Below are 26,860 nucleotides of genomic sequence, written 5' to 3'. Positions count from 1 at the left end.
TCCAAAACCTGCTTACTAATTGCCTTTGGGGCGGAACAAAGTTCGCCGGGCCTGCTAGTTTAAATTAAAACAAAGTTATCGATCGATCGATTTATTCATAAATTCCAAACTTTGCTGTCGATCCTTTCCGAACCACCGAACCACCCTGTGAAGATTTGTTCAAGAGAAGACCGTCTGCGTATGTGTTGGTTTTGCGCATTCGGCCAATAGACAGACAGACACACATACAGACAGACAGACTCCACCTCCTGGAGAGAAATAAAATGGGGGCCGCTGGGGGCGTGGCCTAGCGCCTGTTGTTGTTGTTGAGAGAGAAAATGAGAAAATCTGTTGCTTCATGCTTCGAAGGCGCGCTTATCAGCTCGATCCAGTGTTTGGCAGCGCTTCGTGCGATGAGGACACGCGTTCCCGACAGCTCGGCACGGGTGGAAAACGTGTGGAAAACGGCGTGACGAGTCGGACGAGAGCATGGTATGCAATTGTCGAAGATTTCACAGCACGCTTCGGCCACAACAATAAACAGCAGTGATAAAAAGCCAGCTGGAGGAGTGCTCTCCGCGTGGTTCGAATAATTTGGAGAGAGATCCGCAGGTTCGAGCAAGTGAGAAGGACATACCGGGAGCAACAAAGAGACACAGTGCTCCCACGTGTGGCGGAAACGGAAGCTCGATCCCTGACGGATGGAAAGCAGTTCGAGCAGTCACACGTTGAACTTCGCCCCGAGGACACGGCGATCCATCTGCGAGAGAGTGCGACCGAACCCGTTCAGTGTTGTTAGTTACGAACAGTTTTTGACGATAGCAGAACTGAGAGATGAATTCAACTCTAGTTAAACGTTTATGGTGCATCGGTTGATAGTGAGATTTGGACCGATTCTGAACGGAACGTTCCGCTTGCAGCGAAGGAAGGGTGTCGGTTTCTTGCTCCATGAAATCGAGCGTGGCCAGGATTGTTCGGTTGAAGTAGGAGAAATTCGCAAACTGCCTCCAAATGATGGAAGTAAGTGAAGTGCCCGCGACGCACCAAACAAGTGTGCCACTCGTGACCCCACAGTTGCCCCTGGATTTTAGTGTCACGATGGTGAACATTAAGCTGAATGTGAGTGCGACAGGCAACAACAGTAACAACAACAGTATGATTTTGCTGAACAGTAAGGAAGGCTCCGTCGGTCCGGCGACGCCGTCGGTGGGAATGAACGACGAAAACGCGGCCAGTGCCGGCAACCGGGCCATCCTCTCGGGACCCGCGAGCCCCAACCTGCTCCTATCGCCGGCCAGCAACCCGGCTTCCAACGGAACCGGCCACGGTGCGTCGATGACAAGTGCTTTCAAGGTGGTGACGCCGAGAGGAAAAGCCGACGGTAAGTGTGTGTGCAGGGAACTGAGCATAGATAACGAAGACGGAACCCCTTTTAACATGTTGATATTTAAGGTGCAGGATGCTTTCCTAAATCAGTTCGTAACATAGCTTAATTAACGAATTAATGTTACTAAAGCGAGTTTAAAACGATTTGCGATTGTTAATCTTAAAACAACAAACTAATGTAAAAATTCGAGGAAAAAGTTTGACATTTTTGTTCATTTACTAGAAAACAAATTGAGGGTTTTAAATTAAATAAATGTGCCATTCGTGTGTCGCCAAATTACATTTACATGCTAAACGAAACTTTATTATTAAAGAGCCACGCAACAATGTTGGCAATGGATGGTGGCCAACACTAGTTAAGTTGTCTTACCGCAAACAGCAATCATGGCTGTCGATTATGCGCCGGCGCATTGAACGGCCATTGCAATCAATTATTATCAGATGCTATCTGTGTTTGGAACCCGTCCTCGGGTGGTGCGGTTTCAGAATGCCACATTACATTTTATTCGACGGACGTTGATGTCTTTATCTGGATGGAACAGATTTAGATTCACAGATCCACGAATTCGGCGTATTGTTAGCTTAGGCTGGGGCCTCGCAATCGACTTTAAATCTTTTACATACAAATTTATATACGGTACAGTGAAGGTCTAAATAATGTTTCGTTTTGATTGATCAAATTCGCGAACAAACCGAAAGTAGCCGAATGTCAACCGGTGTGGAGCCCTCAAATTATGAGCTTCTTTTCCAGCACCATGTTACGACAGCATTTTCGAAAAGCAATTTATCGAAATGGCACTCCGTGCGGGAAGTCGGAAGTGGAAAAGCGTCGTCGGAGCTCTCCGTTCGGCTCGCACATCGGCTCTGTCAACGTGACCATAATTCATATTCACCGAGACACCCCGTGGAAGCGTCGCTGCTGGGACAAATTGCGCAAAAGTCTTCCGCCGGACCCCGCCGACCCCTCCATCTTCCCCCACGCCGGGGGACCACTTTTTTCCATTCGCAGCCCCGAACAACAGCCCGTTGCCGGAGCTGAAAGCCGAAAAAAGCCTTAATCCATAAATTTTTCAACTGTAATCCGGAGGAGGATTTTTTGTGTGGCCCCTTCTGTTCGTCGCTGCCACCGGCTGGCCAGGCCGTTCCGAAGGGGGACCCCGGTGCTGCTGCTGACCCGATGCTAGAGTTAATTAAAAATGACGAAAAAATAATTACGCAGTGAGCCTTTTTTCGGGAGCCGCGTTTTCGGACGTCGCCTAGCATCACTGTCACCCGGCACTGCCGGCGACAGTTCCGGTGCAGTTCCGGCCCGACAGACCCGGTGTTTGTGCCGATTGAAAAATAATCAAAAACAAAAACGCGACGAACGCGATTTTCCGTGATGGGACGCATCGTGGTTCGCGCGCGGCGATGCAGCTTAAATGTTGCGAATTGCGAGTGTCCCGTGTGACATACCCGTGTCCATCCGCTGTGTCCGAGTGTCCAGCCTTTTTTTTGGCGTCTCGTCGTAACCACGATTTGGCCCGACACGACGGGTGAGTTGGGCGAATTTTCGGGGATTGTTTGTTAATTTTTTGCGCCCCATGGCTCTGTCCACCCCCGGGGGGGGATTGAGCTGATGGAAAAATCCATTCCGGGTGTGTGGTTGCCGTCGTTGGTTGGCCGGATGGGACTCACTCACCACCTGCGCGCCAGCAGCTGCATTTTGACTGTGTGATGATTTTATGTTCCGAGTTTTTTGTTTGGCGGCCGCCCTCGTCGCCATCCGAGGAATAAAGATGGATGGGATCGGATTCGCACTTGCGCGAGTTGTGCGAGTTTTTCTCCGGGTTCCAGCCGGAAAGCCCACAGGACCCACCAGCTCACTCGCGCTGCCTAATTTTGGCGCAACAACGCACGTTGGCATGTGATGATGAAATATTGTTTTTGATAAATTAAATTTCCATTCCGGTTCCGTTTTTTCCGCTACCATGCTGTCTCGTCCTGTCTCGCTTTGCCCGTGCTGCTCGGTGCTTCGATGTCCTGGACCAAAAACCCCACCCGAATAAAATATATTTTTTTATCGGCCCACCGCTGTAAGAAAGGTAATTAATATTTACAGCGTGGTTAACGCGAACGGTTTTCTTCGCCCTTCGCCGAAGCTTATGCATCGAGTTCGGAATGAAAAGTAAATACAAACAGACCGCCCATCAGCGGGACCAAGTTGTGTTCTTTTGGGCGAAAGTGGGCGCCGATTGAAGATACGATACGTGTTAACGTTTCGTATTTAAATGCAAATATGATTCGGCTGGCGGCACCAGCTCTTCTGTAAGCCAGCCGCAGTTGAAAAAGGCTTCACCGAATCAGATCCGTTAAAATAAGGCACTGGTTGGTGCGCTTGCCCCGATCGAGAGTACGTATTTAACGCATAAAAATAGTCTTTCTCAGGGCTCAAATGACTGAGAAGTGGCTGTCATTAACAGTGGGCCTCACTTCGAAGAGTGCACAGCTTCCGGCGACGCTGGCGCCTTCGGAATCGTTCGCTCGCCGAGGTTCGCCCCGTTTGGTGGCAAATGTTTATTTTTAATCGTAAAATCTCCCGAGCCAATCGCCAACATTGCCCGGTTAACATGCGTACCGCCAGCCAAAGAGGAAGCAATAACCTGTGGGACACTCTGGGCGTTGAGTGGCACGAAGCAATAGAAACTCTCCTACCGGGTCCTCAAGGAACCGCAGTAAGTTTTTGCCTTCGTTTCGCTTTTCGACACCATCCGACAAGTTTATTACAACAGTATGTTTGCTTGCTAAGCGATACGCTAACACATCGCCCGAGCATCAAGTCAGGGCGTAACGGCAGAGCATAACATGCTGTTGGCGATATCGAGACCCGCTGCCAGTGAGCCACCGAAACGGGGAAAGAAACTGCAGCAAATGGGGATCTGAAAAAGGGGTTTTGCAAAAATTTCACGCTCACTTGGCAGAGTGCTTTAGTTCTGCCCCGAGCTCGAGCCCCCCACAATTGGCTCTGGTTTGGCTGCGATACCGCCTTGGGCCTGGGGGCACTAATTCGCTCTAACAAGAGGTCTCATGCATTAGTGGCCCGGTGCCGCCTCGGATCGCCTCGGCCGTGATCGAATCAAGAGTTGTTTACTTTGACGTTAAACACATCCCCTGCGGGTCCGGTCACGGAGACCGGCGGGCGTCTTGGGAGGAATAAATTAAAAGCTGTTACTGCAAAACCCTAAACAGGCCAATAATTGATGGGTGTCGGCCGGGCCCGGAGACCAGCGATCCAGTTACGGCACGGACTTGCATGACACATGCGACACACACCCATCCCACCGTGGAGTGTCCAGGCGTCGGTCGGCGTGGTCAGCAAATCGGTCGGCCTGCCGTCTGGGGGGTGATCCACCGACCGACCAGACCCGAGGACTCAATCAATGGCTCGTGAGCGTGAGGATAAGATTAGAGATGAAGGACCAGAGACCAGCGGCCGGTGGTTGCGGTTGTGGGCCGAGGTGGGAACACAAACACGTCAACACGCGTTGGCACACCACTCGGCCTCTCGGCAGGAGCCAAAGTGCCAGGAGGCCAGGGCCTCGTCCTGGGCTAATGGTTTGCCAAGATAACGGTGAAGTTCTTCGACGGACGCCCAGTCATGGCTGCTGTCGCCATGGGACGCTTGGTCGCACACCCCCCCCCCCCACCCGGGGGGGGGGGGGGGTGTCTCGATTGTCCGATGGAGCGCACGCAACAGATGGCCAGATGCCGGTTGTCAAACAACCGATAATTAAAATTTAAATGCCCATGCATTCTGATGCGGCCACCGAATGCTTAATTATTATTTATGAACCTGTTGCCCCAGGATCGGGTTTGCTGATCGGGACGCAACACTAACGCCACTAGTCATAATCCGCCCCGTTCCTGTTTGCTATTCATGGGCCAATTTCCATTTTAATTTGCTACTCGGTAATTATTTTCCGCGTTCGAAAGCCCGCGTTTTCCACCAAAACGGACTAGCATTCCGGGCCCGCAAGTTGCGCAACAACGGGCCTCGGTCGTCCATCATGATCATGGGTGGGCGTGGGAACCGACGGTGAATCGCGGGGGCATTATAAGCCCATCATAATTAATTGCTCATTAAACGAAATTCCATAAATCACGGCACGGCTAGAGCGCAGCCTCGAGAGAAAATGTGTAAACAAAGTGTCACCCATTACGACGCTCATTACCGCGGCCAGCCAGTCAGCCAGCTAGTCAGTCAAGTCAGTCCGTTTGAAGGCACCCGACAGCAAACTGGGAATGTGCGCGGTCGTTAGGGCATATGTGTGTTGTTGGTGCGTGAAAAATCGACCGAAAGCAAAGCCGAGCGCGAGATTTTCCACACCAGAGCGCGCCGCGGGAAAAGCGGTTCGGCGTGGCCACGCGGACATCTTTTACGCATCCCGCCGTTGGTGCGGTTTTCTGAATGAACAGATTATCGGGTCGAGTCGGTGGCGTTTTCAAGAATGAAACCACACCGTGAACTTGACTGACTTCTTGAGGGAGCTCATAAAAAAAATCCCGTGGAATATGTTGTCATAGAATCGGGGTGCCCGAAGTCAAACCCAAACCGAAAAAAAAACCGAAATGTGTGCCCGACGTGGTGCTCTGGATTGCGACCACATGTGGATCATCCGGCTCGCCGGGGGCCAGCGAGCCAAATGTACCAACAGCCAGCGCGTTTTATGCACATTTCGGTCACGTCTTGTTTAGGCCTGGGGCCGCTTATGGAGCAGAACCAGTCTCTTGAGCAGCGGTTCTCGCTTAATGGTAATGCGAAAACGACATGAAAAACTACGATTAGATAAGTTTATTTATAGGCGTTCAGTGGCGTTCGTCGTCCCGTTGCCGTTGGTGCTCTCCGCTTCATTGTCTTAAGCGGTTTGGCGGTTGATCGGTTTGGCCCCCGGTCCGGTGCCAGCCAGCCGCGGACGGAACAGTAAATCTTATGACACACATATTTCAAATGAGCCAACGGAACAAATGTATCGCATCAATTATGTGGATAATTTTTTGGAACGACCGCACCCCGAGACGATGCTCGGAATGGTGTGGCTGCTGTGCTTTAAAACGCTGTGTCCGAAGGCGCTAAAGGAGTAAGGCTGCTGTGGACCGTTAATTGAGCTGTTTAGGTTGGGAGTCAAGAAGTCAGAATTGTCGGATTGAAGCAAAAAATGTGCAATTGTTTACAAACTTCAGCAGCATAATGCTTTCATAGGCACCCAGCAGCTTCATGTTGCGTTCAAAAAGTGGAGCACCGAACCGAACCGTCTGGGGACCATATTTCAATACTCTTCGCCGAGTGCGCCACCGAGTGTTTCGATGATAAATCCCCGAACAAATAATGCCACCGGGAAAAACATGTGTTGCATCGCAGTGCTGATGGCGTTTGGCCGTCGATTGAACAGCGTTTCGAGTCGGCGTCATCAGGCAGTCATCATCAGTGATTGTGGTTCACTCTCCGCTGCTCGCCTGGGCCGATTTTGTCACCAGACCAGGGCATTAAACCATAAGCTTCAGCTGAACCACATTTTCGCATACCGGATGCAGATTCTTGTAGCACTGCCTTGTGGTGAATTATTTTATTTACGCTGCCTTTTTTTTTAGCGCCAGGCATTCCGATCCGAGAGCCACAGGATGCTGGGCACATGCCGAGAACGGGCGACGGATGGTTTTAGGTTGCTGCGGGTTCTGTTGGTCGGATCTTCCGGTCACCGGGCTTGGCGTTGGCCATTTGGCGTTAATGTCTTTTTCCGACCAATCTTTCAACGGCTTGCCATCCCCATCTATCATTCCGATGTGAGTGTGCTCCAAGCGGTCCCCCAGTGGTCGTCGCTGTCCAGGGGATCCGAACGTGTAACGTGTTGCGTAAATTTCCAAACAATGTTCGCTACAGCGAACTAAATCATAATCCGGCGTTCTAGGGCATGAATTATGTAAAAAGTGGCCGAGACTCACGGGGCCTGCAAATGGCCTCCCGGGAGTGCTTGGGTGGTGCACCTGAGGCGCGAATCCTCCTGTCAGACGGGATAAAACGGGAACAGTAATGGCGCACATTCGCTGGATACAGTCACATACATTTCCGGTAATTAAATTATCCTTGATTCAAAGTTCCCGGTCAGGCGCGGTGGATAGGGGAGCAGTCTGGCGTCCCGCTCGGACATTAAATACTCCCGCCGGGAGCAGAGCCGCCGGGAGTCGAGCTCGCTGCGTGCTATGTGAGGTAACCTCAAAACGATTTGGTATCGCTGTCGGCACATAATGGGGGGCCAGAATTTTTCGCAGGATCAACCCGAACGGTTCGCGAGCATCGATACGCCGTGCTTTGCTGTGCCCGGACCAGAAACCCGCGAGTGGTACATTACCGGGAAGGAAGTACGCCGCGACCGTACACCGTATTAAAAGTGGATAGCAGTTAATTAATGACTAAATGAATTAAGCAGCACCAGCGTGCCAGCTACTGGTGGAGTTTTGAGACCATTTGGCCCGGGCCCGGGTTTACTTTCGGGTTCGGTCTCCCGGAAAAAATCCCGGACAGGAAAAAGAAATGGTCCAACAGGATGCTCTGCCATGAGCCGGAGTATGCAGATGGAATATAAATGAGGAATTTGGCGCGAGGTCCTGGGTAGCTTCCGGCACACGTGTGGATTATTCATACACCGTTGGGATTTGCTGCGAGTTGAGCATCATTTCATTAGCAGTTCATTCTAATCGATGGCACCGATCCACACCGTGGCTGTGATTGTGACACGAACCGAACCGAAAGTTCTAACTACGGACTAGTTGGGACACTATCGCTCTATCGCTTTTTAGTGGCGGAAACAGCAGCACAAATCACTTCACAGATTGCGACAACGGCCCGGCAGACCGGGAGGCGTTTTAATCGCTTCTAGTTCGCCGGCCAGCTGGCACATCGCTATCACGGGGCCGCTGCGTCAGTTAGTGCTAATAGAATTATCCAGAATTCTGATTACGTGCTGCGTGATGATCTCGCCGTAACCTTGACGCGGAGCGTTCACTGTCTCACAGGGCAGCCAGTTGCGTTGAGACCTTTCGTAGGCAGCGCCAAGAGATTTCATCAGCTATCTGCCGCGCCGCAATCACTTGAGAAGTTGAGTTCAATTTACGTGCGTGCTCGGTGTATGTGAAGGCGGTGGTTTAGCTGCAAGTTAATTGTGAAAGATTTGCTCGCAACCGTGGGCGGACGTGGTCACTGTATCCGGGAGCCGTCAGAAATCAAATTCTCGTCCGGCCAAAGGTTTCGCGGCCGACGTCACAAAAGCGAGTGCATTCGATTCGATCTGCAGCCGTGATGCTGTCGGCCGGCGGCATCTTTGGTGCAACCACCGATGAAAGGGATGAAACGATTAACGAGAGAGACATTAAGCATGCGCCTTCGGGAGGACACACGGCCACGGCGGCCGCCATCATTGAATCGCGGGGCACCCGGGTGCCGCGCCAACGGAAGTCCCGTTTGAAGTGGGAAAATGGAAGTTCTGGGACGACCGGGATGCCAGCGCGAGAGTGCACTCAAGGAGGAGACCGGCGGCCCTGACTTTAATACGGTTAAAAGTACGGAGCAAAATAATTTTCAATTAAGTAAAAGCAATGGACCGCTCGCTTCTCTCTCTCTCTCTGCTCTGTTCCTCAGACGTGCACGGTGGTTGCCTAAAACTTTCCGCCATTCCGCTGGGTTGAGCGGATTTTGTCTGGCTCTTGGATCGTCGAGTCCCGGCCGGCGTGGTTTGTTAACTGATTCCAGCGACTTCTTGCTATTTTTTTTGGATCTGTGTCACTTTGGACTTCATTTTCGAACGCTGCTTCAGGCGTCGTGGCCATTTGCGAGACATCCAACCGGAATCGCCAGATTTTGATGTTCTGGCTCTTGATGGTGGCGGTGGAATGGAATTATTATTGTTTGGCTTTTAATTTTCTACATTCTACATGGGTGCCTACATGGGTTGGTTATGGCCAGCGAATGAATGCGTATAATTCATATAAACCCTCATTCATATTTACGATGGATGGATTGAGTCTGTGTCTGTTTTTGATCCTGTTTGGTTGCAGAGCAAAGGTTTACTTGACTTAACTGAGCGATTTAAATATCAATCAAACATCATTCAATGATATAGGGTAAAATGAAAATGAAACAAAATGATAAACGAACGAAACATACTAAAAATCATCATGCAGCATACCTGTCGCAGTAAAAGTTCCGCAGACACTTGGAATGCTCATCTCACGTGGTTAGAATATAAATTAATCAATAAAATACACACAAATATAAAATCACATAAAAAAAAACTACGAGCAAGAATCTGATTTTTTCGGTCATTTGTGGCGTGCATTGAAGCCTCAAACACATTTTCCCTGTTTCACTGAATTCAACGTGTTTTTCTGGCATTTTTGAAAGTCGGTTCTAAGGAGAATAATTATTAAGCTAATTTGGAGTAAAAGTAAACAAAATTCTGTTGATTTGTCTAAGAATTGTTCCTAAGCATTGGTTAAACGGGAAAGGAAGCAAAATTTAACTGAAATTCATAACATAGTATGAGAACTTTGCGTCGTTGAAAAACAGACATATTTGGATTGTGGTGAGCTTGTAGAGGATACTTCGCCGAGCCGAGAAGTCAACTGATTTGCGTTGGCTTTGGATACAAAAAAGGGACCTCGGTGTCGGTTTTGTGAGCCCGTTTATTGGAGGTACTAAGAGAACCCCGATCGCTAATATTTTCTGTAACTTTGATTTCAAAGCAATATTGTAAATCATTAGTAAAATGCAGATCCGCTTTCGCTCCACAGCTACCGGGCCTCCTCAGAACGGCTTCTCACCCCTGCTCTTCAACAACGATCTGCTGGTCAATCACTACCGCCGGCTGCTGCATCCGGTCGCGGCGGCCGTTCCCCGGCTTCCAAACGGTTCCAGTGGCTTCAACGACGTGCCTGAGCCACCGCTGAAGGTGGCCCAACGAGGTAAGCGAACCGATAAAACTGCACTAATCGACCAGCTTCGGTCGTATTTGTTTTTCCTAAGTACAATGCCCATTTCCACGAAAACCGAATCCGCGGTGTGTTACGGGCCAGCTACTAATGGGCCACTGTTTTCGGGGATTAGCGCGCTCGGGGTGAGCATATTGGGTCACACATCGCTTTTGCGTTTTTACCATACTCCGAAAACGCTATCACTTCCCGACTCTGACTTTCTGGACCAACAGTGTGGGGATGATGGGGCTGATAAAGCCTACGGGGTGGGGTGGGGCTACGATATTGGTGGGTCTGGCCACGCGTTTGTGCGACCGGATCCTTGCGGATCCGCCATCCGTCGCACCATATGGCACACGAAGCTGGGAACCCTTTTTTTTCGGGGAACACACCACCAATCGGCCTTATCGGAAACGCTGGCCGCCGGAAGAGGTGGTTCAGGGCCAATAAAACGCCGGGCCAGCCAGCCATCCGGCATCCGTGCCCGTGCTGGACGATCGAACCGGAGCATGTCAATATGAAGTTGTGTGAAGCCTCGTGTCAATAAAGCCGTCGATTGCGGCAATCTACAATATTAGTGGAAATCCGTCGATCCACAAAGCTCCGGTGGTGGCTTCTGTCGGATTGTGCATTTCCGTGATAATAACGGTCCCGATAAAAGTGTGATGTGCGTTTTGATGATTTTTTTGTGTCCCATCTGCGATACATTGTTGCCAACCGTGTGCATGAAAGATAAGACAGACTTGGAGTCTTCGAGACAGAAAAAAAGTGAACCCTTAAAATGCAATACATGCTGCGGGTCCGGAATCCGAAGCTTGGATTTTTTTTCGTCGATCTGCATTTCTTGAGTCGCTCTGTAAAGCCTATACTTAATGGAGCTTTGGCTGGAACTGTTCTCAGAAGCGTGCGAGAAAAAACGTTCGAAACCTATAGGTGGCCGCTTCGTCGGCCTTCGTCTGCGGTGGTCTCTAGACACGTCCAGGTGGTCCAGGAACTACCGGAGAAACCAGTCTGGTGGGCATCATCGACATTGCCGTCGTCCGATTTTAACGACCGTCTGTTGAGGAACAGCCAAAGCCACCCGGAATGCGCGCAGCCAACAGCTGCCGTTGGGGGCTCCGGTTCGGTGTTTTATGTTTTGCCGTAATTTCGCTCAGACAAACTTTTGTTGGGTCCCACGACTAGAGCTGTCGTTTTGTGTATTGGACAGCCTTCTGGTGCATGTAGATCACGAGTCAATCCTCTGAGTTTGCAGCACACAAAAATGGTAGCCCACTTTTACTTTCGTTACTGTTTACCGAACCGGTGGCTGACTAAGCACGGGTTGCATCGAGATTGCAACCGGGCAGGGAAACAGATTTGTTGCTTATCGCGGGTCCCACAAATCCCGACCCAGCCAGCCAGCAGCAGAAGTGGAAAACAAGCACTTCAACCGCGGGTTGACCGGCGGAACCGTCGCGAAGGGTCCGGTGTCCGTTCGACTGTGGCCGCGATAAATCGCGCCGGTAAGGCGCTCGGCGGACATTCAAATATCTCGATCGCCGCGCGGCCACGTATCGATTGTTTGAACAAGTCGTTCTCTCGCTCGATCGTTGGCTAATGAATTATCAAATTGTGCTATAAAGTATGTGCCTTCCAACTAAGTCCTAGTACAATAAATCATTGCTTATCGAGCCGGGAACAGCACTTTTGCCCGCCTCACTCTCTCTCTCCCTTGCCGCGTTTCGTTTGCCGGTTGCCACTTGGGCCACCGGGCCTTGGTCCCGCGGGCTAGGCTGCTGCTGTCGGCGGCCAGAATCTGTGTTCCAACTGGCCCCATCAGTTATCGTACTATCAATATTTAGAGAATTTATAGCACCATTTAGTACCATCAACAACTGCGCGAGGCGATGGCTAGAAAATGATGGCAGCGAAAGAGAGAGAGAGAGAGACAGGGCGAAAGAGTTGGTTCCCTGGTGTTGGTGCATCTTTATGACGCTTTCACGCATTTCTGTCGATTGAGAGGATGTTTGCGCAATGGTGTGCGCATGTGTCGTTCAAATTAAAGCAAAATTAGTTCCCGATTTATGATATCTACACCAGGTGTGTATGTGTGTGGTGGGCAAGGGTGGCCGCCAAGATTGTCGTTACAGAAGTCTCGTAATGCGTAGAGCTGGTCGTCGATAGTTGTTTCGAAACATTTCAACCGATTTTATTGCAACCCTGCGGTGCACGGGTTGTTTATATTAAAAAATAATGGTGTTTGCGCAGAGTGCAGGATTTTTATCGGCCGTAAACAAGTGGCCCGGTTCATTGATTTGCTGGTTTGGTCCGGTGCCAGAGCAACCACAGAAAGGCGCAATAGTTCGTGATTACCTTACCTTCCGTTTACATCGATTTACGCTTTAATCAACAGAAGTTGACGGTTTAGCAATTACGTTTAGACAAAACACTTGGCAAGGAACCTTTTTCTGATTTTAACGCCCGATAAGCCATCGATGGTGCGACAGCATCGTAAAGCTGCTGATAGCAGCATGACAATTTAATTTGCCTTTTTTTGGGTGTTTTACTACAAACTGGAAAGGACTGGTCGCTTGGGAAAGGAATCTCGCACCGATGAAAACTTATTGTACCAGTATAAATGGTGGAAAAGTCAGGAGTTTAGCTTCGGTTATTTTTTATCATCCCTGATATATTCGTCAAACATGCTGGTCATAAATTAATCATCGTCCATTAGGCGCCCGCGAGGGTTGGAAAAAGGTTTGAGTGTAGAATTGGATAGCTCCCAGCAGTAGCAGCAGCATCGAACCGCATGTTCAGAGATCCGGGGATCGATCAGATACCACCCCGAGGGTTCGACAAATGTGTTTGAAACTGATACAAATGATGCCGAGCGCGGCCAAGCGGAATGTTGACGAGTGCAAGGATTGCGCAAGAGGACAGGCCGCGCGATTCAGAAGGACTCAAACTGATTTGTCATCGCGTACGGGTCGCGCCGCAAAAAGGAGCGCACAACCGGTTCACCGGTCTTAATTAAATTCCATTCGACACCATTAGGATCCGGGGCCCGCTTCCGGGAGACCTGTCCTTGTTTTAGTGGGTGAGAAATAGTGAACGTCCCAGTTGCGTGCCCTCCCTCCTTTGGTTAGCATTCTCCAGATCCAGATCGGATCGGAAAATCAGACAACATTCCCGACACGCAATCTTTCGCGCGATGATTCGGGCTCGTTCCGGGCTGGCCACGGTCCGATTGACGGGACCCTTGGGAATGGCCAATGCCGACGGCGCACAGTGCCTATGGTTAGAACTCAGCGAACCAGAAAACCAGGCACTTCCTGCTGTGACCAGCAACCTAATATCAATATGCGTGCAATAGATCACGATACGTGAATAAATATTGCCCAAAGTTAGCCGGGGGTGTCTCACTTCAGGCCCAGCCAGGTTGCCGGGCCAGAAAGGGGTTGCCGTTTACCCTAATGAGGGGTCGAACACCACCCGCCGGGCGTGAAACGAAGGGGTGCGCCACTAGAATGCGCCCTGCGTCCGGGGTTTTGGAACAGGACACGATGGCAACATAGTGGTGCCGTACACCGGAACTTACCGGTTCCGGTACCGGACATGAACCGGATGAGCACGGACTGAACATGGACTTCCTGATTAAAAAGCACGACCTGTGAAGTGATTTTTTGCTCGCTGTTGGCACGCAAAGAACGGTTCCAATGAGCTGTGATCGGACGATGATTTATGCGGAGCCGAGGTTAGTGAACCGCCGGCAGGCGAGCGGGCAAATCAAGTCATTTGCCTGAACCGCGCTTTATTATGCTCGTGACGGACGGCAACGGAACTGCAATCATCGACGACGACAAATCTATGCTAATTGGGCTTAATTCGATCTTATTTAGATTCATCAATATTGCAAACTAAATTGATTCCCGGTCGGTCGCGAAGATGGGGTCCAGCTCCAGCCGGCCCAACTCCGTGTGGTCTGCGTGTGTGTCGGGGGGAAGAGTTCGTTGCCCAACTGGTCTGTGGTGGTGGTGGTGTGTCTTATCGCCTATTGGATTTGAACACGCAGCTTATATTGGATCAAATTGGACAGACCGGATGTTGGCTGATTGGCGATTTCGTGAACAATTTTACACGGAAGCTACAAAGCCTTTAAGTTTTCTTTAAATCTTCCTGTTTGAGAGAAGCATCTCACTTGTTTGTTATTAAACTATTCGTAAAAGGTCTGAAGGATCTTTTTTTTTTAAATATTTTTGTAGGTCTGAAGGATCTGTGACTTTATAGTCACCATAAAGTATTATTTCCTGCGTCGCCAGTTATTCTCACCTGGTCGCCAATTCATTGTAAACTTGTAAGTGAGTGTTGTAACCTGTTATTTTATTGAACAACCAAGACCTTGTATTTTCCCCATCGACTGCGAATGAATGACCGTTGAATGGCCTAGGTTCACAATAAAATTAAAGGTGAAACAATTTACTGAAAAATAAACTACAAATTTTGCATATTGTTAGTTACTATTACATATTATAAAATATAAATGATTGCATTGGAATCTGCTTGATAATCGAACGAAGAAACAGATTCTTTCGATTGATAAGTCTCTTGGGCAAGTGGTGCCAATTTGCAACGATTATTATCGACACCGGTCGGCCTCTTGAGTAAAAATAGTCGCACCCAAATATATTACATCGATGGGATTTTCCCACCCGACACCGAGAGGCTCCATTACGGCCTGTGTGGCATGTGTTGGTGACCCCCTTAACATCCGCACTCGACACCTATTAAACCGATAAGAAGATTAATTGTATTAATGAAACGGTGATTCGGCGCGTTGTTGGGCCCCGCAGCTCGGCTCGGTAGTCAGCTCGGCACGGTGGCCGGTGTCCTAGCACGTCAGCTGGCACTCAAAAAAGGGCTCCACCCGCCCCACCCCAGCTCGATGATATCGGGGTGGCGAGTTGGGTTGAGATTTGCAAAACGTAAATCTGAACTTGATTTCGCTTCAAACAATCGCCACCCGATCGCAACGAGGCCGGGGCCAATGGGCCTTTTGGGCTGCGCTTCTGAAGGTGGGGCCCTCTGAAGTGGTCGCTGCTTCGAAGAAGCTTTATCTCTGGCTACCACCCCGTGTGGATCGATCCTTCCCCACGGAAAGCGCCTCGTTCACGATAATGAACAATCGATCACAGACGAATACGGGGTTTAACGGAAAGCCCCCGCGATAGGCTTCCAGGGGTGGAGAGGGTTGCTGCTCCTTCGCTGGCGGTTATGATAGCGGGATTTGAAGTTTTACTGCCTGCCGGGACCCGGCCCGGGGCCCGGCCAATTCGCAGGCCCCAATATGTGCGGGTCTATATCGGCTGTAGACGGCTGAAGTATGGTCACCGAATCTGGTGCCATAAAACCGAGAAATACTTCAACGACTTAGCACTTAGCAGCCGCCGTACGGCCCCGCGCTGTAAATCATTACAGGCCCCGATATTGACTGGTTCGGTGCGGCGTATCAGCGAAGCGACTCCAATAGAGTCGTGTTCACGATGCCATGTCACCGTGGCTGAGGCCATTCGCCAGATTATCGAGTGCGGTAGTTGCTGGCCGTTGATTGTGGCTTTAGTGAGTGAACTACCTTCGGTGAGCCACGAGGCCACTATGCTGTGTGTGCAGTATCAGCCGGCGGCGTATCTCTCCACGGATCGACCATCGACGGACCTATATTGGTTACACGCGAAAGGTGCTCTATTGGCTCATAAAAATGTGTTAACGTTCCAATCGTCATGTACAATAAGTTCCAAAAGGTAGATCTTCATCAATCGGCAAGAAGTGAAGAGTTAGAGTGTGTGCGAAAGGAATCCTGGCTGTAATGGGGAACTCCCGGGTTGTCTAATTGTTACTGAAGAAAGTGTTTTAAGCTCAAGTTGAAGTACAACTTAATTGAAGGGAGAAAAAAATGCTAACTAATCAAACTCATTATTGAGTCTTTTAAGTCCAGCATTCTATCCTTGTTCCATTTCGGTGACCCAGTGTTCCTTGTTCCACTGTTCCCTGACTTTGCTCCACATCCATCCATCGGGCGTTGTGGTCGAAAAGACCGAATTGCACCCTCAAGACTCACGCGGCGAGCAGCTCAAATTGAAAAACTGTAAATAATCAAAATAAACCGCCCCCTCGATGATTGTCATTATTTATTTATTGTTATTGTTACATTCAAACCGTTCAGTACACGCCGTTGCAGATTGTGTACGGTTCCGCGCGCGCTTTCCCACCGGCACCGGCCCCTCGGTGCGCTGCCGTTTCGCTGACGGTGGAAAAAGGAAAAAGCACTCACTGTTCCTTCCCCTTTTTGCGGGCCCGTCGGCAGCATCCTCCTGGGGGGGCGGTGCGGTTTCCCGGCCGGATAGGGGGTGGAAAGTGGGAAATTATAGCACATCATCAACTGAATCGAGCCTCAAACCCACCCGTGCCGTAAAGGGACGTAAGTCGTCCGTCGATACCCCCGGAGGCCCAGGAGCCAAGCACTGCGCGTAGGGATGCTTGTCGGATCGGTCCGAATCACACCCCTGAGGGACAAATTTGGTAGGCCTGCGGCACTGCTGCTGCTCCTGCTGATCCTGCTGATGATGATGACGGTGATGGGCTTAGCACACCACCCCGGCGGCCGGAGGCCAGATCGTAAAGAGGGACCACAGCGAAGGACCGGGAAACGATTGAAGGCAATAAACCGGAGGCAATCAATGTGGTGATGAAGGTTAGGCATAGACTCCGGACCGAGGGGAAACCGGGAAAATCACTAACACACACATACACAAGCGGAGACACGCAGGCCGCAGAGTTCCGGTGCCTCAGCCGGTGAGCCGTTTGCTTTGTGGGGTTAATGCCGGCGGATTATCATGCTCATTTGTTTCCCGTTTTTCCGGCCACGGCACGACGGATGATACGGCACGCCAGCCGGTGGTTTTCCGTGCGTCCCGTGCACTTGCCATTTGACTGTCGGTCCCGTGACAGTGTATGACTTTTTTTCTTTTTTCCAACCCCGGGTCAGCTAGGAAAGCCGGTCCTTTTTCTTCTGCCTCTGCTTTTTGGTTGGACGAGGAAGGAAATGTAGAATAACAATCACTGTTAGTGTGTCCAGGGCTTAGGTCATGTTTGGTGTGCGTGTGTGCGAGTTTGCGTGTCGTGCGGCAGGACGAGCAATGTTTAGGCTGACGGGCAGGGGGTGCCAAGTGTGAAGGATTACCGATCGGGGCGAATGCAGACGATGCGTGGAGAATGTTGCCGTTAATTGTTGTTTGTCGAGGCACTGCACCTGTTAATTGTTTTCCCAGTTCATTTTTTTTGGAAAGATTTTCCACATCCAACTCGGCAGAAAATGTGATTTGAATTCTTTTATCAATTAAAAACGGGGAAATTATTTATGCTTTTCAATCATTCCGTTCAAACTAATAATAATATCGTAACCTTATGGAGAAATTAGCCTGTCGATTGGTTTTTAAGCATGTTTTTTAACAAGAAAATATTATTAAGAATAAAAATTTTATTAAGAGTAAATTTCAAATTGAACTACCACTTTATCCTTGAATCTAAACATAGGCACAAAAGAAAGCTGTTTGAAGGGCTCAGTATTTTTGTAAAATCTGCCAGATTTCTATACAACTTGAGATTTCCCATAACTGAAACGAATTAATCCAAGCTAGCCACATCTAACATTATCCTATTCATTTGCTCTCTTCAAAAGAAGCCGATATTCCGATATTGGATTTATTTATTATTACCGTTTGTGAAGTCTCCTGCTGAATTTTTGTTCAATCCGAGTTGAAAGATGCTTCATAGTTCCAGATTTTCATTAAATACTTTTGCACTTTTGCACTATTCATTGATTTCATCTGTTATTAAAACGCACGAATGGCGAAGCTCAGCTCACTTCTGCATCTTATGCTTGGAGTTAGCCTATGGTAACTAGATTGACTTCTAGCATATTGACATTGCTCAGCTCATGAGAGTGACAGTGACAGTTTTGCGTCTCCTCCGTTTCTCACGATTTAAAAATCTAAAGTAAATTGTCGAAAGTTAAACAATACACTCGAAGACCTGTTCACAACCAACCTAAATCCCGGACGATGACGTTCGTGTGGCCCCTCTTCTGGGTGTAAACGGAACATCTGTTTTCGTAAATAGCGCAGCAACCCCCGGGCCCCGGTTCGTTGCGGTTCGTTCGGGGCGAATCCTTTTCTCGGGCAACGTGGCAACAACCGTGACGGAAGCGAACGAAATTGCGAACAAACCCCGAGGAGCGAGGCGACAAAAGCTGTCGTTTGTTTTGCGGAGGCAGTTGCCGTTGCAGTTGTTGGACCTATTTTACGATTCGTTCCGTGGGCGGTTCTGGGCTCCGGTCCCCTGTAACTGGGGCGCGATGAAAGGGCGAGTGATTATGTACCGTGAAAATCCGCATTATCCTGTGGGACTCGAGTGCTGAACTTGTAGGGGGCTGTTGCAGTTCATCGTTCGGCTGCTTCGGGGTTCGCGTACGATTGTGATTAATGTTTAAGGGCGAAGCAATGAATTGAGATTTGATGATGGCTCGGCTCGGCTCGTTCCAGATGACATCAAGTTCGGAGTCAGCCGGTTGGTCAAGAACGAATCGGAAGACGAGGACAACAACAATGTCTACCATCACCATCCGCCACATCCGCATCATCCGCACCACCACCACCACCAGCATCTGCAGCAGCACTCGGCTCTCCACCAGCACGCTATCGTCGGTGGCCCCAAGCTGTCCACGCTTTCCAACGGATACGACTCGAGCGCCTTGAGCAGTCGGTCGCGATCGCGAAGTAGATCCCGGTCCCGCGATCGCTCCATCCGCTCCCGGTCTTCGTCCATCGAGCTGGAGGTGGACTCACCGCCACCGCCTCGAATCCTGCCCTCGCCGACGACGACGGAAATTCCGCACGTTCCGAAAAACTCGGAAGCCTTTTCGGTGTCGGCGCTGCTGAAGCGCGAAGATGAGCCAAAATCAAAATCTCCCCTCTCGAACGGTTCGTTCGATGCGGTCAGGTGAGTTACGGGGCTCTTCGTACTGACCATTCCAGGGACGCCAAATGATTGCTCCTATTGCTCCCACCGCAGGCCCTCCTACAGCCAGTTTTACGAGCAAAGCCTTCTCAACAGGCCACTGTTTCATCCGTTTCCCCTGTTTGCGATGCTCCAGCAGCAAGGACATCAGCTGAACCCTGCGTTGGCCAAGTACGTAACGGTCATGTAATCGCTTTGCGTCATTCGTATTAAAAATGCTTTCTCCGCGCAGCTATCACCCGTCGACACCGGAGGATATCCTGCGGTTGCGTCACTTTATGACGCAAAACGCGGCCGTCGCTAGTGCGGGCACCGGACCGGCTCATCTGGACTTTAGCCATCCGCATCACCCGCACCACCTGCTGATGCGACCAGGTAGGCGGCCGCGACCTCGATTGTGGTGCGTCATTGGGTGAATTAAAATTACCTTCTCATTACTTCCACAAACACAGAAGCTCACCCTCGAAGGACGCACAACGGGAAGCGGCCGTACGCCTGCGAACTGTGCAACAAGTCGTTCGGACACGAAGTGAGCCTCAATCAGCATCGGTGAGTGATGGATTGACAGATATCTATTGAGTTATTTATCAATTGTAGACTACCGACTATTAGATAATAGATTATATAAAATATACTATTAACAATAAGTAGCACAAAGTTTGCGTTAATCAGAGTGAAATCTAAAGGTGGCGAAGTTGTAAGGATTCCATAGAGACTCTAGTTCTTCGTAGCTGCTGCAGTTTCTTCAATTTCAGAACCACAAAAGTTTAAAATTGTTAATGATTCATTAGTTTTTATTACTGTAGCCAAGAATAGCTCTTCAGGAATAGCCTCCAATATATTTTTCGCTTCGGTTTTTGTGTCCGCGAAGCTGCCACTTGAGTTTAGCGAATAGCAAAAAGTTCAGAACGATATGCGTCGAGTTTGTATCGAAATTATCACGAAATAATCACGTAAATGTGAGGCAAAAACATAAAGAGGACCATAACATAACGGAGGAATTGAGTCTCTCCACAAAGCCGGCCTTTTTAACCACAGTAGTATAAGCTCCCATTGAATCAACTATTAATAATAATTAGGTATACACATTTCTGAACAAATTAATTTTCTTAAAACTAAAATAATCCATGGAAATAGTATTTTTTGTATAATTTTAATACACAGAAATTGTGCCTGAGTTGAATGATTGGGAATTTTTGGAAACCGTTAGCTACGTTTTAGTTGAACCAACTTCAACTATTTTTATTTAAAGGTTTCATTCTCTCCAATATAAGTTTATGTATTCGAAAAATATTTTCAAATTGTTGTACTACAAATAAAATCAATGGTCAATATACAGAAGGTTGACAAATTTGGACAATATCCAACGTTAGAAATGTCATTTAAAATCCTTTCTCTGCGTTATTGTTTTCTGCCCCACAGGACGATGCACAATGTGGAGAAAGTGTTTGAGTGCAAACAGTGCGGCAAAGCCTTCAAGCGTTCCAGTACCCTCTCGACGCACCTTCTGATCCACAGCGACACCCGGCCCTATCCGTGCGGATTCTGCGGGAAGCGGTTCCACCAGAAGAGCGACATGAAGAAGCACACCTACATCCACACGGGTAAGTACGACATGATGGATCAATCCGATTAAACCAATAGAGACGTTCCACAATCAGTGCCCTCCGTGGCCACCGTGGAACGATAATTGATGCTCGCGCCTCGCGGGATAAAAACTCAATCATAACTCTGCGCTAATGCAATCAAGCTTCAAAGACGGCTTCATTCGGCCCGAATGGCCAGAAACTCCCAGTGCATCGCGCCTCTGATTTGGTCGGGTGGAATAAATCAAAAATTATTATGCTTTTCAATCTTCCAATTATCGTAGGGCCTCGATCGGGTGGCCTCCAGACTCCTTGCTCTGGTCCCGTTTTGCGTTCGGCCAACCGGAACCCGAGACACTAGAGGCTTCTCAGTGCGCGCGACACGTGCATGTTCGTGCGGTGACATGAAGGCGTGCGTGCAGCCCAGCTCCTGGCGGTTAGTCCTGCTTGGGAGGCTTGGGAATGCTTTCTGGCCGAGAGAGCGGAGAGAAAACGTGGCCAGTAATGGGTGGTGGTAGGCAGTGAGCAAATCATAACAAGTAAATTACCCGCCCATTGTAGGTCACGTGTCATAACTTTTATGGGCCGGTGCGAGCAACCAGCCCGAGTCCTGGCGCCTGTATGCTACTTTACGGCGCAAAGGCCTGTTGACATCCGCTGGGTGGTTTCGGAGCCAAGTGCGTCAGGCCGCGTGTTGCCAGCCCGTGCCACAACCTGCCCGTATCATAACCGTAATGATAATTGGATTACAGCTGTACGCCGAGGGATGCGCTGATGATACCCGGCCACGGCGTTGGGAAGCAACCTGTTCCGCCAGCGCCGGGAACGTTTTATGTCCTTTTGCATGTTTCGGCCACTTCTTCCGGGACTGCAAGTGGCCTCCCGTAAATGTGTCAGCCCTTGGTTGGTGCGTTCCGAAAATCCCAAAACATCCTTCGCGAGGGGCGCAATGTTTTCACAGGCCACCAAAGGTCCAAAGGGCAGGAAGTGCACCTTCACGCACGGTAACCGGCAATTGCGGCCGCTCTGTTTGTTTAATCACAGATGTCCATAATTTTGCTTTAATTTCTGCCCGTCGCCCGACCGACAACACACGAGTTGGCGTGATGTGTGGATGTTGCTCCCGACGCCACTGTTTGCTTGCGGCAAGTTTGTGTAATTTTCTCTCGTTTGGTTGTAAATATTTTAGCAACCATTTCGGGGGCACCGAGTTGTTGTTGCACAGCACATGTCACGGTAGCGGTGGCGGGTTGATAAGTAAGCCGAGCGTGGCAAGATTTATAGCAGAGAACTAGAACTACCCCGAGGCTGACGGAAACAGTAGCCTGGTCCTTCGTTTTTGGTCAAACTCAAATCTCCAAGTGGATTCATTAAAGCAAAAGCCACGGCTAAAAGCTGAGCGAAACGTTGCCTTTCACCAATCCATGGACACAATTTCAACTTCTTGAGTGCTGGGCGATCATCTCTTTTTAATGAAGTTTTTATGTGCGGTTAAATATTCAATCCGCAGCAACCACCCCAGGGGACTGCTTTCCACGGACATTGGTGCATTGAAAAAGTTTTTATTTTAAAATCTTTGCACAAACCACTGCCGTGCCGTTTGGAGTGTATATTAAAACAATAAACGCGGGATAATGATTGCTTGGAAGCGAACATTGTGGATGGTAGCAAGAAACTCATAATTGAAATGGAGACCACATTCCTGAGCTTCCCCCTTTTTGGAATAGACGGAATGAACAAAAAAATCCACCTTCCACCGTCTTTATTCTTATTTTCTAGTTTTTCCAACCCCATGTCGGATTTTATTCTATTTTTGGGACGTACCAAAGGCCAGCCAGGACTATTTTAAAATCGCCCAGTAACGAGAGAGTTTTGTTGCACTTTTTAATTTAATTTCATGTAAAAGGTGTGATGTATATTTTCTAATAAGTCACTCTAATATGAAGTAATAGTGAAACTCTCGAACGAACCTGAAAGGATCTTTTAAAAAAAGCTAACCTTATCCTGAACTCAACCGGAGCCGTTGTAGCAACGTTGAGCCGAAAAGAAAACAAAAAACCCATCTTCAAAGACACGAAGAGTGTTCAAATTCTCATAGCGCCGGACACAACCGACAAATGTAAATGGCTCTGTCTGTGGCTCCTGTTTTTCGTACTCCTCGGGCTACAGTTCCGCCTCTAGGGCCGGTTGCCTTAAGGATAAGGTACGGTCAATCCGGTGGAGGAATAGAGAAAAGAACAAGGTAGACATGTGTTTGCTACGTGCTACGTCCTTTCCCAGCGCCCGAGGTCATTGATTTGGGGTTTGTCAATATGTGTTTTGCATATTTACGTGCTATGGCCGAGTCCTGTTTTTTCGTTGCCATCGTCATGTCCTCCTGCCTCCTGCTGCGACACTTTTATCAATATTTAGGCAACCAAGGTGACGTTACGTTGGATTACTTTCAAATATTTACCGTCCGAAGCGATGGGCGCGATGCACCCGATAATCGGTTCGCCGGAGGTCCCTTTTTTGTTTCGCCTCCCGTATGCCACGTGTCGCAGCGCTCGGGTCAGGCATTAGACGTCTGCCGTGGAAACCATTGTGGCCCATATGTTGCCTCGGGTCAGATGTTCGGCAGTTGACTTCACGATCGCTGCCGGGTTAATCTTGCGCCACGTAGTAAAGTGCACGTTCTCGGTTTCACCTAATAACCAGCTCGCTGTCCGAGTGGCTCTTGAGCCCCCGGGTTTCGGTGAGTTCATCAATGGAAAATAATAATTATAAGCTATTGAGTTCTTCCCCCTATCGGAGCACTCAACAAACGGCGAGGCCTCGGCGTGCCTGCTGCGAATTGTGTTGCCGAATCCGACCGAAAAGAAAGACATTTCCTGCAGGTCTCGGGTCGGGCGCCGGTGCCGCTAGGATGGGTCGTTTTCGGTAATAAAATAAGTAGATTAAACAAAATTACCGGCTGACAAATGGTTATCATCTGGCACAATCTGGGCCACGCACTGCGGCGAAGGGTCGCCAGTGCGCCGTCGGACGTAATTTGGAACGACGGAAAAATCTCCAAGGAGCCCGGGGACCCGGGCGTTCCGTAGCCCCTTGCGCCGTGTGTGGAATGTGTTAATGGGCCTCTGGGACCATGACCTGTTCGACGGATTTTTAGCGTATGTTCCGTACCCGGCCGGGGCTTTCGTTTTTTGGGGGATTGGGTTGGCCAGCCCCTTTGGGTATTGCGTGTCCGATGTTGTTGGTGAGGCGGCAACGGCAAAAGGTCTTTTCATGCCGTTGACTCCGATTAGTGAACGTTGCCGGGAAGGCCAAACTGGCCATATTGTGATTCGTCCGCGATCGAAATCGATTCTCCATACTTTAGCGCCGTTTGGTCACTTAAATATTTTATTTCGCCTTTGTTGGGCTCAACAACAGTCAAATGGGAAGCGAATGTAACAGCGAATGTATGTGCAAATTAAACACTCATCAAGCAATGGGACTGGATTTTACTGTGAGTGTATTAATAAAATAAATGGTGACGTACTTTTCACCCAAACATCCTTCGTGATGCCACATTTATCAGTTGGTACATCAGTTGTTACTCGGCAACCGGAAAATAAATGTGTCATGCCACCTGAAGGAACCACATCACCGTACGAACCGTATGTCAGGCCGTCTTCCATCTTCTCGAAGCACACACATCCACGCATGGCCCGGGTTGGCGTGATTTCGGAGCGTAATTTTCCCTCCCAGAAAACCTCAAACTCGAAGCCACCATCTTGTTACGGCCTGAAGACAGCCGCTCATCAGTTATTCAGTCGGTTTTCTTCAACTTACCCGAACCCGTTTTCCGGCCACCATTTCCTGCCTTTCCTGGTAGGTTTTGGTTGTGGTTTTCCTCCGATTTTCCGAAAGGATACGGAGCGGGTTCGGGAAATTTCTCCCGGCACTCGCTTCCCACCAAAGGGCGGCTGCCAAAATCTGCGAACGGCAGCTGTGTGAACCGGCTTCCGGTCCCCTGAAAGTCGACAATTAAAACAGATTCCATCGTCCGGGGCGCGCGCCACAGACAGCGTTTGATTTATCTATATTAATTGAGGCGACTTTTCTTCTCCGGCTCTTTCGGCCTGCGCGGGGAGGAATCAGGATGGGAATCCCGTAAAAGTTTCCGAACCCGAAAAGGGGTTAAGTGAAAGTGGAATGAAAAGTCGTAACCCGCGGTCCGGGAAGACAAATGGGGATATAATTTAATATCGTCAAATCAACGGCGCTCGGATGACGGCGCGTTGAGGAACGGAGTGAATATATATTGAAATTCCTTCCGGTTTAGATGGGGCTAGGCTCAGGAGTGTGAGCTGAGGTCCTGTCGCTTTGATACGCTGCGCAACTTTGTGAACTTTTTGGACGACCAAGACAGTCGTATTAATTCCCTCATCATTTACAGTGTTCAGGGATCGTTTAAAACCAAAGTGACACACAATGTATTGAATTGAAAATCGCATAGCATAACGGCTTTAATGGCCAACCGGGCCATTGGCCGACGAATTATCGTCCAACATGATTTCGCATGATGAGCCGGGCCAATTATGTGAGACGATAATTTAATTTTCCTCATCCAATTCCCACCGGAACCGGCCGTAATCACGTGAGAGGGTCCGCTTCCGTGCGAAGGATTCAGCCAAGGACGAATCGGAGCCCCACCAACGCTGCCGCCGGATTGGGTGAGATCATATTTCTCGTGCGCCGTGCGGGCTTACGGACGGAGCTGGTGAGCAAATCAATAAACGGGTCGCACTCGTCGCATCCGAAAACCAGACTCTCGGGGTTGCTGTTTTTGTTTGAATTGATTTTTCTTCCGCTTCCGCTGGCAAAGCCAAGCGCTTAAAGGATCTGCGCTGCCCTGTGCCGCGCTGCATGCTCCTTTGCCGTGTATCGTTTACTTGCCACTCGAATCCACGGGATTTATGATCCACGTCCAGCGCTGGCAGAGCGGAAACGGAAAGCGAGCTTCTGATTTATGCCGGATGTCTGCCGTTTTTGGGGCACAATCTTCAAGCCGGGGCTCCTGTCCGGAGACACATTTCCGCACAGCATCGTCGTCGTCGTCGTCGGTGGCCGTGGTTGACGAGTATCGGAAATTGGTGTTGAATTATTGATAGTAAATCGAAAATAGATTACATAAAACTCTCAGCGACAACCGCATTATGTTGGCGGTGAGCAGCATGGCCGCCATGGGGCCAAGGTTCGACCCGTCTCGTGCTAAATGATTCGTGCATGATGGAAGACGTTTGCGATTGGAGCGAATGCGAAACCGTGGGGACATGCCGTGCTTCGTGGCGTGAGGAATAAATCCTAATCAAGATTGTTTATTTATGAGTGAAGTGGTTTTCGTCCGCCGCTTGTTGGTGAGATTGACGAGGGTGAATCCGTTGGGGGTTTGTCATATTTTGTTTTGCACCCAACTGGGGTCGGTACATTTTTATCTATTGCCAGCTCGTGATTTGGATCGATAAATAAGGTTCGTCGTATTACTGGGACCTTCCCAGCCGGTCGGCCAAAACCACAGACTCAACACTTGGTTATCTCTGCTCTGGACACCATTATCCCTGGGCCGCTTCATTTGCGTTCATTGCGACTCCTAATGTTTCCCAGATGTTCGATTTGCGCCAACGAACAGCCAATTGAGCAATCACGACGGCACGCATCGCTTCTGCAACGGGCAAGCTGGCCACTTGACACCTGCAGCCAACAGGACTTCGGGTTTTGGGACTCCCGGAGTGAGTCCGTACCCTACCGCAAAGCTGCCTAATTGATATCCCGCTGTGCGTGGCCCGGAAGTGTCGGCAGTCATTTGGTGCCTGGCCCTTTTCACG

General features: G+C 49.5%; 1 protein-coding gene across 1 annotated transcript in view; it reads left to right on the top strand.

Moving 5' to 3' along the window:
• Positions 1 to 904: 904 nt before the first annotated feature.
• Positions 905 to 26,860, top strand: part of LOC131210186 (fez family zinc finger protein 1) — a 44,265-nt gene continuing 18,309 nt past the window's right edge. The window contains exons 1-7 of the mRNA XM_058203394.1: positions 905 to 1,360; positions 10,189 to 10,359; positions 18,948 to 19,404; positions 19,477 to 19,593; positions 19,655 to 19,797; positions 19,875 to 19,971; positions 20,845 to 21,026. Of these exons, the coding sequence (XP_058059377.1) occupies positions 991 to 1,360; positions 10,189 to 10,359; positions 18,948 to 19,404; positions 19,477 to 19,593; positions 19,655 to 19,797; positions 19,875 to 19,971; positions 20,845 to 21,026 (1,537 nt within the window). The 5' untranslated portion in view covers positions 905 to 990. The remainder of the gene's footprint in view (positions 1,361 to 10,188; positions 10,360 to 18,947; positions 19,405 to 19,476; positions 19,594 to 19,654; positions 19,798 to 19,874; positions 19,972 to 20,844; positions 21,027 to 26,860) is intronic.

This window comes from Anopheles bellator, chromosome 2 (genome assembly GCF_943735745.2).
Source record: "Anopheles bellator chromosome 2, idAnoBellAS_SP24_06.2, whole genome shotgun sequence".
NCBI lineage: Eukaryota > Metazoa > Arthropoda > Insecta > Diptera > Culicidae > Anopheles > Anopheles bellator.
Note: the sequence above shows the minus strand (reverse complement) of the source record. Positions and strands in the feature narration are given on the sequence as shown.